The following is a 21,472-nucleotide window of genomic DNA, read 5'->3' as shown; positions in this document are numbered from 1 at the left end:
GCTCAGTCCCAGGTGACTGTAGCCATTTGTCCCCAGGAGAGCCAGCCACTGGAGACAGTTCCACACTGCTGCGTCTCTCTGCATGCTTACCATGAGTGTGGGTGTCTGCAAAGCCTTCTTCATGAACTGTGAGTGAGCTCTAGCTGCTCCAGTACGCAGCTCCCAGCCAGTCCAGTGCACGAAGGCCATGGCTTGCTTTCCCCTTTCTCCTTGAAACAATGTTCATTTCTACATTTTGGATCTGACTTTCTAGAACCTGAGTAACATCACCTGAAACTGTAGGGGGACTTAATGCTCCGTGGGGTGAACTTTGATCCATGAGAATCAAGAAGAAGAAGGGAAGCAAAAGTAAATATTCCCCTCCCCCCTTCACCCTCTTCCCTTGCATTGCTCCAGATTTTGTGCCAAGGCACAGTGGTTATCTGGAAAACCTATCAGGGTAGCCAATCTGGAAGCTGTCCCAAGTCAGTGGTCCCAACTGACTAAGCCATGGGATGCCTGGGTGGTGCAGTCTGTTGGGCGTCCAACTCTTGGTTTTGGCTCAGGTTGTGATCTTGGGGTCATGATATCGAGCCCTGCATCAAGTCCCACATGGGGCTACTCACTCAGCGGGGATTCTGCTTAAGATTTTCACTCCCTGTCCCTCTGCCCCTCCCGCTTATACTCTCTCTCTCTCTCCCTCAAATAAATAAATAAATCTTTAAATATTTATAATTGACTAAGCCATGTTTTCTTGGTGATATGCCACTTTGTATTTGTCCTCCCTCCTTTCCTGCCTTGCTCCCCCTTTTACCTTGTATTTGCTGCCCTAGAATTATTGTAAAACTTTACTATGTGGGATTCGGGGCATAGGAGAGATGTTGGTTAAAGAGACAAACTTGCAACTAGTAGATAAGTAAGCCCTGAGATCTACTGCACAGTATATTGATTATAGACAACAATCCTGTATTATAAACATCAAACTTGCTATTAAGAAATGATCAAAGAAGGGGCGCCTGGGTGGCTCAGTGGTTAAATCCTCTGCCTTCGGCTCAGGTCATGATCTCAGGGTCCTGGGATCGAGTCCCGCATCGGGCTTTCTGCTCAGCAGGGAGCCTGCCTCCTCCTCCTCTCTCTCTCTCTGCCTGCCTCTCTGCCTACTTGTGATCTGTCTGTCAAATAAAAAAAAAAAAAACAAAAAAACTTAAAAAAAAAAGAAATGATCAAAGAAAACAATTTAAGTGATGCAAACACCCTCTATTTATCACTTCATGAAGTGAATAATCTCCTTTAGAGAACTATAAAATGGGGTAGGAGGCAGTAAACTTTTATAAAATGAAGAGTAAAGAACAACGAAAAGAAAAACAGAAAATATCCAATTGCTGGAGCCAGAGTCAGCCTCGTTTGAGGTGAGGATTGGCTTTTGGGGATTGACTAACTAGAAATACTGCTTTCCTGGTTAAGCAGGTCCTATACAAGGACAAGAAACTTAATATAAGTTTTGATTTGCTGACATGGCATCCTATATAGGAGTGGCTTAATGTGGGGCTTAGAAATTTATTTCAACACTGTTAAAAACCAAGATCTTCATTACTGCCACCACAAAAAAGAAATGGTAATTATGTGACATAATCCAGATGTTGGCTAACAATACAATAGTAATCATATTGCAATATACCAGTGTATGAAATTAACATGTCATACATCTCAAACTTACACAATGTTACATTTCAAATATATTTCAATTAAAAAAGCTTTAGTATGTAAAATTTGCCTTAGGCTCTATTTTTTTTAGGAAAAGTAAACTAAGATAACTTCTGTGAATTGTCTATTCTGAACTTTTTGTCATCTTTCTAGTGTGATGTGTTAGACTGTTTCCTAAGCAAAGAAACTGAAGTGGGGAATAAGACAGGTGGGGAAGAATGCTCAAAGGAGAGGGGAATTAGGAAAGTGGGATGAGCAAGGAGAAAGCTAGGGCTGTGGTCTCCACTGGAGACTAGTTTCAGTCCCTTTGCCAGGGGAAGATCAGGAGCACGAGAATCAGTCCCACCACAAGCCCAGGAGCTGGTGTCAATCAGTCTTTGCCAGAGTCTGTGGGTCAGGGAACATTGCCTCCTGAGTGGGGTAGCTGCCCCTCCAGCCAAAAGCAATTATGCAGAGAAGCAACTGTGATTCTTTCTGTGCAATACGGCAACTGTGGTTTGGTTACTGGGGCAGGTAAAAGAATATGGCCGGTGTGTCCGTAGCCTCTACTACAGGAGAGTTGTCTTTCTTACAAATGATAACGGGATGTAAACCATTTGTATTAGAACCTGAAACTATTTTCTCTTCATTCTTCATTCTCTTCCACTTTGTTTATGATTTTAATGAAGAAATTGGACATTTTTGTGTGGAGAGGATCAGAATATGCCACTCCAAAATATACCACTTTGGCATAAAGATTGTTTTAAACTGAAGATGTTTGAGATTCAACAGATGAGAAAAGGGGAGGAGGGTCCTTTTCAAAGCTCCTCTTCTCTGACTAAAAGCAACAACTTCTGGGAAATTAGACTGTTGTGAAAAGGAGAACTGGAATATAACCTAACCCAAATCCTTTCTCCAGGGGAGTTTTAAGACTGCCCAGATCTGTCTAGACAAACATTATCACAAACTTTCTTATCTCCAGTCTGTTCTCCTAAAAATCTACTTGTTTTTGTAACTTAGCCTATTTGTTTTTCTCATAAGAAGACTTTTTCTCCTCTGTACCTTTCCCCTACTAAGTTAGATATAAGCCTTCATCTTTATCCCTTTGACACACCAGCTACTTCTTTTGCTGGCTCCTCTATGCATGCAAAATCAACCTTTTTGTCCTGCTAATCTGTCTTTTATTGCTTTAATTCACAAGCCTCAGGGACTGAACTTAAGAGAGTAAAGGAAAAGCTTTTTTTCCCCTCCCCTACATGTGCCATAAATATAAATCATTCTTTAAGTTTTCTGCTTTCTTTGTCTTTTTCACTCTAAGATGAAAAAAAATCACTCAGGTGAAAAGGATATAAGTCATAAACTTGGATCTACCCAAAGAAATGGAGATTCAGAAATAGAAGTTCTAAAGTTAAAATAATTTTTTCTCTCATATTAAGCTGCTCTAAAAGATGGATGCCTTTGTACTAAAAATAGAAAAATACTTTATGTTTTTATAGCATATGTAAAAGTAAAATGCATGACAAAGATAACATAAGAAATGAGAAGGAGGACCTGGGAATATACTGTTGCAATGTCTTCAGAAACATATTACTTGAAGATTAATTTTTAAAAGAGGTATAAATTATTTTCTTAAAAGGCATATATAATAAGTCAATACAGGACATAAAATAAAGTTATTTCAAAATTGTAAATCCAGGGAAGAAAGAAAAAGGAAAATAACAAATGGAATAAATTAACAATGATTAGAAAGCTGGTAGATTTTAACTCAAACACAGCAATAACAACTTTACATGTGAATAAACTCTACAGATCAGTTAAGATCAAGTGGATTTGAATTAAAGAAAACATGTTTATGATAGCAATGAATGAAGAAATTACATATGACTCACAAAATATGTGTAAGATCTATATACGGAAAATTATAAAACACTGATAAAAAGTAAAAGTAAATATAAGTGAGTAAAGAGGTATACTGCGTTCATGAGTTGGAAGTCTCATTATCATCTATTATCCTCAGTGTATTCTATAAATTCAATGTAGTCCCCACTAAGGGTCCAGCAATATTTTGTAGGTATTGATTAGCTGCTTCTAAAATTTGTATAGAAAGTCCAAAAAACTGAAAAGCCAAAATGACTCTGGAAAGTAAAATAGTAAATCAGAGACTCATATTACCCAATTTCAAAACTTACTCTAGAGTTTTAGTAACTAAAACAGCATGATGTTGGTGAGAAAGTAGACACATAGATCAATGAAACAGAATAGATAGAACAGAAATAGATCGACACAAATATAGGCAACTGATTTTTGACAAAAATGCAAAGGCAATTCAATGGAGAAAGGATAATTTTTTTGTATAAATGGTGCTAGAAAAATTAGATATCCGTAGGTAAAAAATAAATAAAAAAGAACTTTGTTACAACCCTCAGACATTATACACAAATTAATTCAAAATGGATTATAGACCTAAAGGTGAAATGTAAAATTATAAAACTGCAAGAAGAAAATATAAAAGAGTGATCTCTATAACTCTGGGTCTGGTGATGAAAGATTAGTAAAAAAGCACAGTAAAAAAGAACAGTAAAAAAGCAGGATCCACAAAAGAAGAATTCAGCAAATTGGACTTTATCAAAGTTAAAAATCTTTGTCTGTGAAAGACACTGCAAGGAAAACAAAAAGACAAGCTGTAAAATGGGAGGAAATACTTGCAAATGACACATTTGATAAAGCACCAAAACATATAAAGGACTTTTAAAACTCAACAGTAGAAGACAACTCAACAACAACAAAAAATGGGCGAAAGAGCTCAACAGACACCTCACTAAAAATTAAAAATGGATTTCAAACATGTACATAAAAAGATGATCCATATCATTATGGAAATGAAATGAAAACCACAACAAGTCGCCACTACAACCTATTAGAATGTAAACTGCAATTAAATTAGAAATTTAAAAAGGAAATCTAACTATCAAATGGTGACAAGGATTTAGAGCTGCAAAAATCCTCATTCATCGCTGGTGGGAACGCAAAATGATAAAGTCACTTTGGAAAACAATTTGGCAGTTTCTTATAAAATTAAACTTATTTTTACACAACCCAACAACCTTACTTCTAGGTATTTACCCAAGTGAACTGAAAACTTACATACTTTTTTATCAACACCTGTATGCAGATATTCATAGAAGCTTTATTAATAATTGCCAAAAGTTGGAAGCAACCAGTAAGTGAATGAACAAACAGCATTATATCCAAACAATGGAACACCACTCAGCCTTGGAAAGGAACAAACTATAGACTTATACAATGCATATGTATTAAAAGAATGCTTGTAGGTTGTGCGACATCTGTCACTCCACTGATCACCAGGGTGGGTTTGGCTGAACCCACTGGCTTGGCATGTGTCTCCTTCCTCCCTTACAATTAGCTTCATGTGCATCTCTCTTGAAGCAGCCCTCCGGGTTGAAGATTCTGACCTTCCCAAACACAGGAGGACTGGTCTTGGTCAGATGTATTCAAGTAGCTTCCCTCCCCTGCTAGAACCACCATATAAGCTTTCAAGGTCCATTTGTAGGAGAAAGTAGGATAGTCAAGCTTTTAACACTCCAGACACATCCCAATGAAGCCCTGCAGATGGAAAGTCTGCCTTTCTAAAAAGAAAATTTAAAAAAATAATTAAAAAATAAAAGAATTCCACTAAAGGAAAAAAGTCAGACTCAAAAGACCACATATTGTATGATTCAATTTATATTTTGGAAAACACAAAACTAAAGGGACAGAGAACATAAGTAGTGGACAAAGGTTGGGAAGGAGTTGACTAAAAGTTCTAGCAAAAGGGAATTTTTAAGGAGACAAAATTGTTCTTAGGGTACTGGGGTGATAGATACATGACTCCACTCATTTGTCAAAAGTCCGTAGAACTGTATATCACAAAGAGTAAACTTGACTCAGATTTAAGATAAAAAAGTCAACCAGTTTGGTGAATCCCAGGCGGAACACAGACATGTGACAAATGAATCTAATTGCAACACAAATGTAGTACAACTTCAGTGAAGGGAGTGTGGGAAAAAGAACTGATCTTGGTAATTTTGGAAAACATTGTTTTGACTCAATACTGTCTGGCTAAAGACAAAAAGAATTTTCCATAAACACTGTACTCAAGTTTTTCTCTCACAGAAGTATGGATTAAGAATTCTGAAACTATGGGGCTCCCGGGTAGTTGAGTCGATTACATGTCTGACTCTTGATTTCAGCTCCAGTCAAGATCTCAGGGTTGTGAGATCGAGCCCAGCATTGGGCTCTGCACTAGGCAAGGAGGCTGCTTAAGATTCTCTCTCTCCTTCTCCTTATGCTCCCTACCCCTCCTTAAAAAAAAAAAAAAAAGAAAGAAAGAATTCTGAAACTGCATTATATAAGTAAGAATTGAATTAGAGATAATAAGAGCCAGGTTCCTCACTATTAGAGAAATATGCTAGCAATAAGGAAGCAGGGAATGGTAGAAATAACCCTGTGATGTCAGATTAGAGCTGAAAATATCCATGTGAACTGATGTTGATAGATAGGTAGAGAGATCCATATACAATTAGATACATGTGTATACATGAGTTAATATATACATAGATTTGCTAGTTCTGTCGACTACGAGGGCACAGAAGTCATGATGCCCCAGTACAATGAGAAGACTAGCACCCAAATCTTGGTTTCTTAATAAAATTTCTCCCTAAAAGGAACAATAGGTCCAAACAAAATGACTGAGCTTGGAGCACCTTGTTGTATCAAGTAAGGAAGTGCTACAAAAAAAAAAAAAAAAAAAAGACACCGAGCTAACCTAAAAATATTACTAATGGTGAAAAGGTAACTTAATTATAACCTAAAGAATAAAATAAATATCCATAAATCCATACTGATATAAAAAATTATTGAAAAAATAAATCAACTTGGGAGAAGTGATAAATATTCATTACAGAAGAAAAGAAATAGAAAATCACCTTTAGAACACAACAGCAATAACTGTTGTAGGCAAAAATACTGATGAATGCTAAGATCAGTGGGCAAAACTTCAAGGAAGAATCAGATATGCACTTAGTCACAAAGCATCTCTCTCCAAGTATTTACTAATTATTGTGGTAGTTTCAACACATGTCCATACATTTTTGTTATTTCTCCCCTCCAGAGGAGGAACTCAATTCTCCTCTTGATTGTGAACTGGACTTGGTGATTCTCTTTTAATGAATATAGTATGGAAGTGCAAAAATAGTAACTTCAATTTGGAGAAAACTCACAGGCATCACCTTAACCAAGTAATCAGGGGTAACATCACCAGTAATAGACCATGCTGATTACCATGTGCCCCTCAAAATGGTATAATGAGAACATTCTATCTCTGTGGTATTCCTTCCCAAAATCTATATGCCAGTCTAATCATTAGTCAGACCTAAACTGAGGCACAAACACCTGACCAGTATTTTTAATATATATGTTTAAGATTTATTTTTATTTTATTTTGAAAAATATTTTATTTATTTATTTGACACACACAGAGAGAGAGAGTACAAGCAGGGGGAACAGCAGGCAGAGGAAGAAGCAGGCTCCCTGATGAGCAGAGAGCTCGATGTGAGACTCGGTCCCAGGGCTCTGGGATCGTGACCTGAGCCAAAGGCAGATGCCTAACCGAGTCACCCAGGTGTCCCTATTTTTATTTTGGAGGGAAAGAAAGAGAGCATCGGGTGTGGGGAGGGTAGGTGGGAATAGAGGGAGAGAGAATCTTATGTATACAAAGCATTGAGCACAGAGCCTGACTCCCAGCTTGATCCCACGACCCTGAGATCACAACCTGAGCCAAAACCAAGAGTTGGATGCTTAACCGACTGTGCCACCCAGGCACCCCAACTGACCACTAGTTTTAGCAGGTATCGAGGTCATGGCGAAAATGGAAAGACAGAAAGCTGTCATGGATTGGAGACCACGGAAACGTGCTCTGTAAGTAAAATCTGGTATACCGGATTGAATCTAGGAACAGAAAATGGACATCAATGAAAAACTAGTTAAGTAAATTAAATCAATACTTTGGTTGCTACGACTACATCAACATTAATTTCTTGGTTTTGACAAATGCACTGTCATTACGTAACATGTTCAAGTTAGGAGAATCTGGGTACGGTGTATATGAGAACTCTGAACTATCTTTGCAACTCTTCTGTAAGTCTGCAGTTATTCTAAAATAAAGAGTTTGCTTAAAAATGAGGAGGAAGAGAGAACATATTCTAGTTAAAGGGAACTGCCTGAGCAGATCACAAAAATAAGAAAACCTCTGGTGTGTGGCTAGAGAACTAGTGGGAGGGAGGTGGGAGCTTAAAAAGATGGAGAAGTTCTTTAAGCTGGCATATTCCAAAGCATAAATTTTCATGCAGGGAAAGGCAGGGTCTAGATCATGTAGGTCCTTATGTATTAGGTGACCATGTAATGTATCATCTGAACTGGGACACTTTTGAGAATAAAAGGGGGTGCTCTACAGACAAAAGACTGGGACAACAAGCATAAATGGGAACTGTCCTAGGCAAACTGGACATATCATCAATCACCCTATTTATATACCATGAGAAGGGGTTTGGACTTGATGTTGAGAGCAATGTTTTCCACAATGTGTATTTTGAAGGTCTTCACAAACATTTAATATAAAATGCTACCATCAAATACATTCAGAAAAAACCTGAGTTAAAGAAAGTTATACGTGCTATTTTGCTGAACCACATCGTCCAGATTTTTATTTACAAACGTGTGCTGTGAATCTTCAAGATTATATCAAAATATGGTTTCCCTACAGATGCCCTTTGCTGATTCCTTCCTCCAACGTACACAACCTCCCAGCCCTGCCAAGCCCAAGCATTTTCATTTTTAAGGAGTCATTTTAAGGATTGCATGCTGCAATCATGGGGATGCCATAAAGCCTGGAGTGATGTTTTCTTTTCTTTTTTTTTTTTTTAAAGATTTTATTTATTTATTTGACAGAGATCACAATTAGGCAGAGAGGCAGGCAGACAGAGAGAGAGAGAGAGAGAGAGAGAGAGAGAGGAGGAAGCAGGCTCCCTGCTGAGCAGAGAGCCTGATATGGGGCTCGATCCCAGGACTCTGGGATCATGACCCAAGCTGAAGGCAGAGGCTTTAACCCACTGAGCCACCCAGGCGCCCCCTGGAGTGATGTTTTCTGATCCATGCTTCCAATACTCAGGAGTAGCTTTGATGATAATGAACTTGAGTAGAACTGGATACAGAGACATTGATGAGGAGGCTGCTGCCGTGGATTGAGACACAGACAGAGGGACATGCCAACAATGTGTAGGACGTGAAACTGGCATTGAACATACCAATCATCCTACCATAATTGTTCATGTAAGATTTCTATGGGATGCTTATTTACTACGTGTGTTTAAAAGTCAGAGCAGAATCTGTTCTGTGTTTGACCTATCACTAGGCACTTGTATGGTTTTAGAAAACAAGCACAGGGCAGAGGGAGATGGAGATGCTTCAGAATAAGGCACAATAAAACAAACTCTTATTTATTAGATATTCATTTAAGCTACCTTTTAAACTAGTATATATTTCTTAGAATAGCTGTGGTTTTTCCATTGTATTATAAATCAAAAGTACACTCTTATAAGTCAACTTGTACCTCTCATTTATCAATAAATTCCTAGTCTTGCTATATTTTTCCTCTTGTGTCTCTTCTCTGGCTCTCCCACAAGGTCACACGGTGGTCTTTTAAAAATTAATTTTAGTTCATGGACCATTGAATAAATAGGTAATGATCTCCTTCCATGCGCTGGAATTGCTCTTCCAAACACTGGAGCTAGAGCAATGGGAGACGTCCCCATCCTACACGGCAGGGGTGGTATTTATATTAATAAGGACACAACAAATATGTTGATACAATTCCCACTTCAGGACTTCTGATTGCCCTTGAAAAATCTTTCCAAGAAGACCCAAATCCCCAAAATTACTAGCTCTAGAAATATCCAAATTACAAGGCTTCCTATGTAAGTAACTCCTGCAAGTATAAAGGACTTGTTTGAGAAATGAAATGATTACTGATTAAATGGGCAGAATTTTGAGTCCCACAGGGTTCAAGGCCCCCCAACTGAATTCCCCTAAATCGCAGGCAGAGGCTCAGATGGGTTGCTACAAATGTCAGGAATGCTTTTGGAATTCATTTGCCCTCTGTGACTCTAAATTTTGCAGGGTTACCATACAGTCTAGTGTTCAAAGGACCTGAAAGGAATCCACTCATGACATATTTCAAAACATGAAAAAAAAAAAAATGGAAAGAGCCCAGGAGAAGTATTCAAAGAGCTGAACCTTGGTTTTGGTTCAGTCAGTCAGTAACGAGGAACAGAACCCGAAGAGGCCACTGAACCTCAGATTCTCTGTTACATTGTACTTTCCCTCCCATAGCCCTGGGTTCAGGAAACAGGAAAGACATTTGAAAAATGCAATAGGACTTATGCAGATATGAGTTCTTTTCATGATCGTTCCTTGAATGATTAAAATTCCCTTTTGTGTTCACCAACTGCTTCCTAATTCTCATGTCCAAGGCACAACTTTTGGTTCTTAATTTACTTGAACTTTCTGTGACATGTGATGTCATAGAGCATTTCCTCTTTTTGAAATGTTTTCCTTCATTCTCTCCTACACCTTTTCCCTGGTGTACTTTCCAGCTCTCTGATTACTCCTTTTCAGGATTTTTTTTTTCCTCAGCCCTCCCTGAAACACAGGAGTCCATAACATTCCATCCTGAGAGTTAATGACTTCATCTCTTCTCATAGCTCCAGCCAGAGCTCTACCTTGAATTCCAGCTCACATTTTCAAAGTACCTGGAGGACATCACAAACTGAATATCACTTCCCCAGAATTTTAACTACAACACATCCAAAGCTTAACTTAATGTAGCTTTGCTCCCCCATTCCAGCACCATCATCCTCAAACTGCAATTACTCTATTAGCGACCTTAGATCCCGGACAGCTACATCACATTCAGCTCACATCCCGAAAATAGTAGTCATCTCTTCCGTTCTTCATGTCCAATTAATTTCCAAGTCTTCCTAATATTTCTCGAAGCAGGCCTTCCCTTTTCTTTCCCAGTGCATTTGTCTTAAGACCATCTTTCAGCATCTCTGATACTGGGGAGATTCTAAATTGGGGATGTGCTACTATTACAATAGCTTTTAATTTATTTTTTATTTATTTTATTTTTTTATAAACATATAAATGTATTATTAGCCCCAGGGGTACAGGTCTGTGAATCGCCAGGTTTACACACTTCACAGCACTCACCATAGCACATACCCTCCCTGACGTTCATAACCCCACCCCCTCTCCTGACCCCCTACAACAGCTTTTTATTTTTATTTATTTATTTATTTTTTTTTAAAAGATTTTATTTATTTGACAGAGATCACAAGTAGGCAGAGAGGCAGGCAGAGAGAGAGAGAGGAAGGGAAGCAGGCTCCCTGCTGAGCAGAGAGCCCGATGTGGGACTCGATCCCAGGACCCTGGGATCATGACCTGAGCCGAAGGCAGCGGCTTAACCCACTGAGCCACCCAGGCACCCCTACAACAGCTTTTTAAATGGTTGCAGTCTCTCTCTCTCTCTCTCCGGTATCAGTGTTATTTCCTTTGAATATCCCCCATTTCTCCAGTTTTCTTCATAGCACAGAATTATAAGCACATCACACTTTTGTTCAAAATCCTTTAATAGTTCAGCTCCTCTTAGATACTCATTTAACATGATATAGAAAAGGTTTTTCATTACATAAACTCCACTTGCCTTTCCAGTCTTTTGGCCCTCGAATTCACCCACTGTGCTCCATCTAAATAAAATTATGTGGAGATCCCTAAGAGTTTGCACTTGCCTGTGAATTTTTATGTGCTCTTCCTTTTGACTGGAATGTCCTTTCTCATCTTGTCTTCCCAGGGAACTATTACACATCTTTTAAGATTCTGTTAACACTTCCCCCTTGAAATGGTCCCTGACCACATACTAAGTCATCCTTATCCCAGGGCTCCTGCCATGCTGTGTACAAATATTTATCACAGTACTTCTTACAGTATCCTGGGAAGGATCTCACTTCTTGAGTTCCTTGAGGGAAAATACTATACACCCCACAAATCTTGATACCTGAAGCTCCTGAAATAGTACAGGCCACATGGCAGCCTCTCAATGAATATTTGCTGAATGCGTGATATGGCAGGAAAAACTAAAGATTCTGAATTAAGTCATCTGGACCTATGTTGCTCATAATTATTTGTGTACTTTTTTAAAAAATATATTTTTATTTATTTATTTGACAGACAGCGATCACAAGTAGGCAGAGAGGCAGGCAGAGAGAGAGGAAGGGAAGCAGGCTCCCTGCTGAGTGGAGAGCACCATTGGGGCTAGATCCCAGGACTCTGGGATCATGACCTGAGCAGAAAACAGATGCTTTAACCCACTGAGACACCCAGGTGCCCCTGTTTGTGTACTTTTGATGAAGTTTCTTTGGTTTTCAGTTTCCTTAACTTACTTGCTAAATGAAGGATTAGAGCTAGATTTTCTGTAAGGTCCCCTCCAGCTTTTTGTTTGTTTGTTTGTTTATATTCTATGGTTGAAACTATTGCCTATTATAGAAGTTGGAATACCTACTTTATTTGATCACAGAATGTTATACAAAAGTCTAAAAATATTGAAAAAGAAGAATTTCACATAAAAATCTGAATTTCCTCAAAGTGCAGTTGGTGCTAACTGAATCATGCTGCCTTTAGATAGGATGAATTCCTTTTGCTTGGCCAGCATGGCCACTCTATTGCTCCCTTTTTAGAGGCAGAATGTAAGTTGCTGTTTATTAATTTATTAAAACACTTACTGTAGTTTTCTTCAGGAAAGATGTGAAATAGGAAATATTTCTTGTTCCCATTTTTCTCTTAAAAGCAGACGATTAAAAGTAAGCTGAGGGGTGCCTGAGTGGCTCAGTGGGTTAAGCCTCTGCCTTGGGCTGGGATCATGATCTTCTGGTCCTGGGATGGAGTCCTGCATTGGGCTCTCTGCTCAGCAGGGAGCCTGCTTCCCCCCCTCCCCCACCTCTCTCAGCCTGCCTCTCTGCCTACTTGTGATCTCTGTCAAATAAATAAATAAAATCTTAAAAAAAAAAAAGAAAAGAAAAAGAAAATCTGTCTACTATATGGGCACACGAGGGTGACTCTTCACTTATTTTGTCATTGTTCCCTCTAGGATTGCATATTTGCTTTAGCATTTTTTAATGGAGCCCTGAATACGTTTTAAAGCAGAGTAAGGAGAAGATGGGCGGACCTGATGGGGCGGGCTGAAGATACGAGTCTAGGGAGGCCGCCATCACCCGATAAAGACGGATGTTCTCCGTTCCCTCCTCTGGTTTTTTGGACGCTGGCTAAGACGTTTGCCTTCCGTTAGTCGAGGCCTCAAAAACACCTCCCTTGCAATTTTCTTGGTACCTTATTCCTTAGCTGAGACTCAGAGGGGGCGGGGAAGAGTGGCTGTCACTCAATCTCGCCGGCCAACGAGAGGGGAGCCAGCCCCGCCTCCTTCCCAGAGCTGAATTGTGCGCATGCGGACTGGGAGCCCCAGTGCCACCGCCCATCAGCTGAGAACCGTAGCGGGGGGCTCTGGGGCCCGTGGGTGCCCACGGCCAGAGGAGGAGAAGGAGGAAGCCGAGGAGGTTGGGGTAAGCGCAGCCTGGGGGGCGGGGGGGCCCCCAGGCCCGGTGTCCCAGAGGCGCGAAGTCCCCGCGGCTGCCGCGCCTTCTTGTTTGTGCGCGTTGTCAGGTGGCCGCCGCCTTGCGCTCTGCCGCTGTGGTCGGGAGGCGGAGGGCTGGCGCTGCTCCAGCCCCGGAACACCGCTGCTGCCCACGCCCCCGGTCAGGCAGGCCCTGTCGGCCCTGCCGGCCCCGCGCCGCCACGCCGCGCAGCAGGCGGGCTGGGGCGCTGGCTCCGGTGCACCGGCGGGCTGCGCGTACCCGGGCGGGGCCGGCGCCGGGGCTCTCTGGGGCGGAGCTCGGGAAACCTGCTTCTGCCAGGAGCGGGACACCAAGTGACCTCTTCCTCTTTGCGACTCGTGGAGTTAGAAAACGCACTTTAAAGTTCTCTTCCCGAAAACAGGGGAACTGAAAATAGATGGCTGTAGTGAAGGAGCCCTAGCCATTTATTCGGAGGCTCATTGTAGTTGGTTTTCTGTCTGGCTTGAAGGCAAGCTAACTTTCTTTGATTTCAGTACACGTCATTAATTAGTTTACATAAAGACCTTTAAAAATACATAAAATATTTCAAGACATCCCCCCCCACCACCACCACCCACCCGGCTCCTTGTTTTTAGGTTCCTGCTTTTTAAAAATTTAGACACGAAGAAGAAAATAACATTACCTTTTAGTCAAATGCTGTATTTTTTTCCCCTCTCAAATTTCTTGTATTTGCTTGGCTCTTGTATGCATACATTACTTTTTATTTAATTCACATCAGTGTATTTGACTATGATTTAAAACGTGCAGAATCTGGAAGAAAATGGTTATGAAGTGCTGTGCGTTGAGTAATGTTGCAGGTGGACGTTTCTTCTGGAGCAGCCTTAGCCTCACCCGTGCAGAGACTTCTAGCAGTGTTCAGCAGTGTCTTGTGATGTGGCTGGCCTCTGTTTTGAAGGCTGCTTTGAGGAGTTTGTCTCAGACTGTGACTAATTAAGAATTATGCTCTTGTTTCAAACTTGCTGTAGAAGTTAATATATCATAGTACCTCATTAATGTCTGCATCATTTTTCTTCAGTTATCTTGCTTCTGCTGCTCCCAATAACATAGCCTCGTTTTGGTTAGGATATCAAACTTCAGCCAAGTGCTGGCGGTGGAAAAATAAATTATATAAAACACTGGCAGTAAGTCTGAGTAAAGTTTGTCATGATTCCATTTGACAGTTTGGTGTAGGGAAGGGTGAAAAATAATTCTTGGTATTGTGAGTAAAACCAGATAGTATAATAGTTTAATAGATGGAGATGCTGAGCTAAAGAATTCAGTTAATTTGGTTTGGGTAGAAAATGCTCACATCCCTAGAATGATCGCCTTCACACTTATGGAACATCTACCGTGCACCTGATACTGTGGATTCCACAAGGCTGACGAGGTTGTCTTGTGTTTATATCGCCGAGGTATGGATAGGTAATAAGCAGTAGACCACCTAGATCATCTTAAATAGTGATTAGCACTACGATAAAGGAAGTTAAATCAACAGAGAGTGGCAGGAGTGGTGATTTCTCATTTTAGATGCAAGTAGTCACCAAAGACTTACCCAACATGCAGTGAGACTCCGCTGGTGTAAGGGAGTCAGTCATGTGGGGATCATGGGAGAAGCCTTCTAGGGATAGGAAATGACACTCAGCAAAGGCCCTAAGGCAGTAATTAGCCCAGTACATTTAGGATCTGAAAGAAGACACTGGAATGTAATGTCTTAGGATTGATAACTATTTATCCTTAGACTAGGTATGTGTTCTTAGGAAATAGGTACATTTATCCATTCAGTCTACAAATATTTATTAAGTACAAATATTTGTTATAGAAGCAGGTACTGAGATTAGAATAGCGCACAAAACAGACAAAACCTTGCCCTCCGGGGAGCTTACATTCTGGCGCATGGTGTGGAGGAAGTCCAGTGTTTTATGTTAGTACTCCCAAATTAGAAAGTGAAACTATTTCTGTGGTCTCTCCACGCTTGATTTATAGAGCATGAGATTTATGCTTATTGGGAGTCTTGGGATTCTGCAGTGTGTCCAGTAGTAGTACCTGGGGGTAGTGTTTGACCCTTAAGATTTCACACTTCCGTTTGTTCTTTTATTTGTGCTCTATAGAAAGTCTTGAGAATATCCTTGTGATGACTGTTGCACTTTGATCCTCTCTTTCCTTTTTTCCCCTTACAGTCCATATATTTTCACAGAAAGGTAATTGTTGAGATGTCTACATAAGCACTATTCAGTAGAACTTCCTGCTGTATAAGCCCCTGGCCTCACATGTGATATTTGAATATTTGATTGAGCAGGTATAGATAAAGAGTTGTTATTCTGAGCAATAAAACTAGGAATTCTGAATGAGCTTTCAAAAATAGTCATCAAGAGGGGCGCCTGGGTGCCTCAGTCTTTAAGCGTCTGTCTTCAGCTCAGGTCATGATCCCAGGGTGCTGGGATTGAGACCCACATAGGGCTCTTTGCTCCGCAGGAAGCCTGCTTTCCCTCTCCCAGTGCCCTTGCTTGTTTTTCCTCTCTCGCTGTATCTCTATCAAATAAACAAATAAAATCTTAAAAAAAAAAATAGTCATCAAGAGTCCTTTAGTGCTTGTTAGCTCTGGGCTAAGTGCTGGAGACTGATGTGGACCGCAGCTATCGGCATAACTTAGTTGATTCTAGTCTATATGTACAGATCATAAACTTTTATTTTTTAATTTTTTTTAAATTTTATTTATTTGACAGACAGATCACAAGTAGGCAGAGAGGCAGGCAGAGAGAGACAGGAGGAGGAGGCAGGCTCCCTGTTGAGCAGAGAGCCCGATGCAGGACTCGATCCCAGGACCCTGAGATCATGACCTGAGCCGAAGGCAGAGGCTTTAACCACTGCGCCACCCAGGCGCCCCCAGATCATAAACTTTTAAGTCATTTTATAGTTAGCTATAACTGTGGTTTATCTATTTGTGTATATGTTTTTGCAGTAAATTTAGTCATTTGGCTCCTTTATTTCTCATATTTCATCATCTGAAGGGCCATCCATTGTTGTCTTCTAGATATCATTATTAGCAGAATAAGAGAAAAGGACTAAGCTATTCAGCTGTGTTACCTTGATCTACTCATGTAGCTATCTGTTCCTCATCCTAAGAGTGGAGTCTGCAGAAAGGTGGTAAATTTGTTTTGTTTTAATTGAGTGGGTTCACCTGTCCTGAATTTTTGTTATATGATGAAGCAGTATGGTTTAGTGTTTCAAAAATATGCGCTGTAAGATATAGTTTCAAATTTTAGCTGTTAAAATTAAGCAAGTTACTTAGTCTTGTTATGCCTTAGTGTTTTCATGTGAAAAATCAGAGCAATAAGTGTACCTACCTCAGAGGTCTGCCGTAAGAATCGACTGAGAAAAGAAATCTAGAAGTCCTAAGCGAAATGCTTTGGAAATAAGAATTACCCATTGTTAATCCTGTTGAGTTTTAATGGATCTTTCTCTTCCATCATTTGCATATTTCTTTTCATTCTTCATTCAACACAGAGCTGAGGTGATAACCCGCAGTTCCCTTCCTCTAAGGAGATCCCAGCCAGTCCAGCAGCAGCCCCTCTTTGGATGAAGAAGCCCAGTTATCTCAACAGCAGGAACTTTTGAGAATTTAGTTGCTTGAGTAAAGGGATGAGGAAAACTGATGGTGTTTTAAGCCAATTGATTGATTCTCTGAAGAGGGAAAAAGGGGGCCTTGGAAAAAAAACAGGGAGAAGGCTTAGGTTAGGCTCTCATGAGTTTCGAGGGTTAAGGGGAATGTTTTAATATTATGTATGTGGAGGGAGGAGCCTCCTGAAGACAGTAAATGAGAAACGTTTTCTCATTCATATGTTTGTGTTGGCAGTGAGCCAGTTTTTCTAGAGCTCCAGTTAATGGGGAAAGGAGAAGGAAAGGTGTCAGTGAGCCAGGAGAGAATTGCCTGTTTTTGTCAGTGGAATATTAATTGTTAATGAAAAGGAATGACCTATTGATCCATGCTACGATATGGATAGACCTTGGCAACATGCTAAGAGAAAGAGGCTGGTCACAAAAGAACTTATTGTGTGATTTTATTCAGAGGAAATGTACAGAACAGACAAAGTCATGAAGACATAAAGTAGATTAGTGGTTGCCTACAGTGGGAGAGTTTGCAGAGACAGGATTGTACACTTTATTTAAATGGGTGAATTGCATGGTTGTGAATTATATCTCAAGGTTTTATTGAAAAAAAAAAAAAGATGCAGAATTTCAAGATCTAATTGGTGCTTTGTGAGATGCATGCGATAGTGTTGGTTTCAGTCCAGTCTTGTTCTGATTGGGCCCCAGCTCTTCGGGTGGCTGCAGGCCCAAGGCCAAGGCCGTCTGCCATCTTGCTGAGGCAGTTCTGCTGTCTGAGTTGAGATTTAGGTCTATCCATAGGACTAGGTGAGATCTGAAGAGCCCAGAATAGGTAAATTGGACCTGTGGATCAATGAAGGATGAATGGAGAGCATCTGAAAGTTCCCAGGAATTCCATGGTGGCCAGGGACATTCCACGTTGCACCAGAGTTTCAGCTATGGAGCCAGTACTGTTCTGCCTGTCTCAGCAGTTCTACAGGTGTCCTTCCTGCCAGAACTGCCCTCTTCTCCCCTACCAGCAATCTCCAGTGGCTTCTTCTTGCAACATAGTAAAACTGAATCCAGCATTCAGGGCCCTCTCTTTTCCATGACCTTAGTTTTGTGTGGTAGCAGGCATGGGTGGCTTGGGAGCCCAAACCCTGGGATTGAACCCCACCTCCACACGGTAGGTGGTTGGATTACATTTATAGTTACTTCATCTTTATAAGCCGCAGTTCACTTGTTGTTAAAACAAGGTTTATTTGCTACTATCCCCTTTAAGGGGGAGGCTTTAAAATTAGAATAGACAGTCTGTGTGAAATGCATTTCATTTCTCAGATGGGCAATAAATGTTGGGTCATTTCTCTCCGTGTTGTCTCCTACTTGTCCCAGCCACGACTCTCCTGATCCCAGGTAGACTAGCAACCATCCCTGCCTTCCCGAAATTCCACACTGCCAAGTGCCCTGTACACGCATCCTGGGTCTACCCGTCCCAGGCTTCACATCTTTGCCTTTGTCATTTTCTGTACCAGTCATACCCAGGTAGTCACATCTTCTGTTTCTGTGTCATAAATTCTTTCGAGATAAGGGCAATGGTGAAAATTTCTTTTTCCTAGCCTCTCACCTTTGTCTGGCACATGACCTTTTGCTGATTTGTGTTGCTCTTGTTTTACTCTACTAAGTTTCTCCCCTCTCCTAAATTACAAACATGAATTGAGCAGATTCTTGTCCTGTTTGCTTGCCACTCCCTAGTGCTGCATTTCATGCTGGCCACGTAGCAGACTCTCAGTAGAGAGTTGGTTCACACATGGACTGCCTACAGCTTTGCTGCAGTCAGTGCACTCAGTGAAAAGATGGGTGTAGAGTTGTTGAGAGTCTGTGCTGTGCCCAATCCTGATGCAGAGATACCCTTTCCGTCTTTCTTTCCAAATCGCGACACATGTGGTGTGGCGTGCATTGAGACCGAAAAGAGCTCCCTCTCGCCTCCTTCCTGTGGCAGTGCCCCAGCTTTGCTTCCTGTCCTCATGCGGGCTTCTGGAAGAGGAGTGTGTTCTCATTGCTCTGTTGCTAAGGTGTGGTGAGCTTTTACGGAGCATGCCCTTTTCCCCTCACTTGTCAGCTCTGCCTCTCAAAGTTGACCTATGCTATTACAATTAGAGACCCATCAGTCCTATGTTCTGAAGCTGTTCCTCTGTGTGTTAAATTAGATAAAGTGACATTTCTAGGGACACCCTGAAGTTTGTATACCATGTAATAAATATGTAAATACCAATTTTGTGTCAGGAATTTTTATTTATTTTTTAATTATTATTGTTTTTAAAGATTTTATTTATTTGACAAAGATCACAAGTAGGCAGAGAGGCAGGCAGAGAGGGCTTGGGGGGAAGCAGGCTCCCTGCCGAGCAGAGAGCTCAATGCAGGACTTAATCCCAGCACCCTAGGATCATGAGCTGAGCGGAAGGCAGAGACTTTAACCCACTGAGGCACCCAGGCACCCCATGTCAGAAATTTTTAAATGTTGGAGAAAGAAAAGATACGTCGCATGTAGACCCTGCTTTATAGTTGCTGGCACTTTAGTTAAGGAGAAAAATATGTAAACAATTAAAATTATACACAAAAAAGGGACTTGGCAACTCATCCTTAGATCAAAGTTTTCAAAGGGAATGTACAATTTGAGCTTTATTTTAATTGTTTAACATGACTGGGACCTTTCAAAGGCCAGTGTTTTTGATAGCCATGAGAGTTTTACTGTTTGATGTGTCTTCTTTGCCATATTTCAACTCTGTTAGGTGATAATTTGGAAAATGTAGGCCAATAACTTTAAAAGTACAATTATGTGACTTCTGTTTTGTAGGTGACTGCTTAGAAAACTGTCCAGCCCGCCAACATCTGATGAAATTAGTGAATAAGCGAATCAGCTATGTCTTACACTCCGGGAGTTGGTGGTGACCCTGCTCTACTGGCCCAGCGTATCTCTTCTAACATCCAGAAGATCACACAATGTTGTAAGTTGACTTCACTGTTTTCAATTCTTAACTGAACTTAGAGGTTCATAATAGGACAACTCCCAGACTGAGAAAGGGAGGAGCAATCCTCTAAAAACAGATTTTAGAAGGCTAGAACTCTTAAAATTAAAAATAAAAAATTTCTTAAAAAAGAAGGCTAGAATTCTTTAGAGCGAATATGAAAGATAATTGCATTAGAAGAGGTAATACTTTTGCATTTTTCTGTAGAGTGCCATGCACATAATATTTTATTAATGAAATAAAGATATAAAAGGTAGATACTTATATTTGCTTTAAAATCATCTGGTTCTGGATGAGATTAAAGAGACTTGTTGATTAAATGCCATAGGATTGAAACTGGGGAGTACCAAGAAGAGTTTACATTTATTAAAAATAAAGTTTTGTAGAGGGAAAAATACACGGTCCATCTTTAAGGAGCAGGGAGTAACTAATAAGGCAAGATTTTAATCCACTGAGACAGATCTAGAAGATAATTCTCAGAATTCCCACAAACTATCTGTGCTACACCTGTCAAAAACTATCCTAGTAGACCAATCCCATGTAGCATTTTTTTAGAAATTATTACTCTTTGGGATGGATAGATAGATAGATAGATTGGTAGGTTAAAAGATCACTGTAGCAGATTTGAGCCGAAAGTGAAACCTAAAGTTTTACATTGTGTTTCCGAATCATAGCTAATCACATATGTGGATTATTTTTAGTTACCTTGTGATCAGTATTTTGCCTCTTTGGGTGTTACCTGAAGAGTTTTTTTTTTAGGGTATGTTAAAACAGCATTATTCTTCAGCTTACTTTGTTAAGTCTCCTGTTCTCTTTACCAGAACACACAGCTTACTTTGTTAAGTCTCCTGTTCTCTTTACCAGAATACACTGTGTGTTAACCCTAACACACTGTGAAAATAAAGAATGTTTTCAGATGACCAAACCATGTTCTCTTATCTAATCATTAACTTCTGAGAAGTTACTACTCTACCCAGATGATTTCAGTAAGGTGTCAGCATGTTTTGGAGGCAAAAGGAGTAAAAGTAGATTACAGATGGTTCTAAAAAAGTGCTGCTGTGCACAGTGGTATAATAATAAAAGCCAAAGAAAACAAGATTCTTTTTCTTTCTTGGAAGTAGTGCTGGTTGGCCTCAGGCTCATGTGTGAAATTTAAGAGAGGTTATAATTTTAGTTTACATGTGTGGGAAAATCAGGACCTTTGTGTAAGAAAGGAGACCAGGACGCCTTCCTCCGGAGGACAGGCAGATCTTTTGGGCTGGGAAAAGTGAATGTTAGGAATTCTGGGAAGAGGAGGAGGAATGAGGGTAGGCACTGAGATCATAGAGGCAGTAATTATCCTGTGGTATGACAGATACACAGACTGGAGATCATGTGTGGGCTTGAACTGAAAGGAAGTAAGAGTTAACTTAAGTCATGTCC

General features: G+C 40.4%; 1 protein-coding gene across 1 annotated transcript in view; it reads left to right on the top strand.

Moving 5' to 3' along the window:
- Window positions 1-13,210: 13,210 nt before the first annotated feature.
- The window catches only part of LOC111147517 (syntaxin 7), a 46,817-nt gene continuing 38,555 nt past the window's right edge, over window positions 13,211-21,472 (top strand). Inside the window, exons 1-2 of the mRNA XM_022503558.1 lie at window positions 13,211-13,388; window positions 19,879-20,029. Of these exons, the coding sequence (XP_022359266.1) occupies window positions 19,945-20,029 (85 nt within the window). The 5' untranslated portion in view covers window positions 13,211-13,388; window positions 19,879-19,944. The remainder of the gene's footprint in view (window positions 13,389-19,878; window positions 20,030-21,472) is intronic.

This window comes from Enhydra lutris, unplaced genomic scaffold, assembly GCF_002288905.1.
Source record: "Enhydra lutris kenyoni isolate GAN:26980312 unplaced genomic scaffold, ASM228890v2 scaffoldscaffold17, whole genome shotgun sequence".
Classification (NCBI taxonomy): Eukaryota; Metazoa; Chordata; class Mammalia; order Carnivora; family Mustelidae; genus Enhydra; species Enhydra lutris.
Note: the sequence above shows the minus strand (reverse complement) of the source record. Positions and strands in the feature narration are given on the sequence as shown.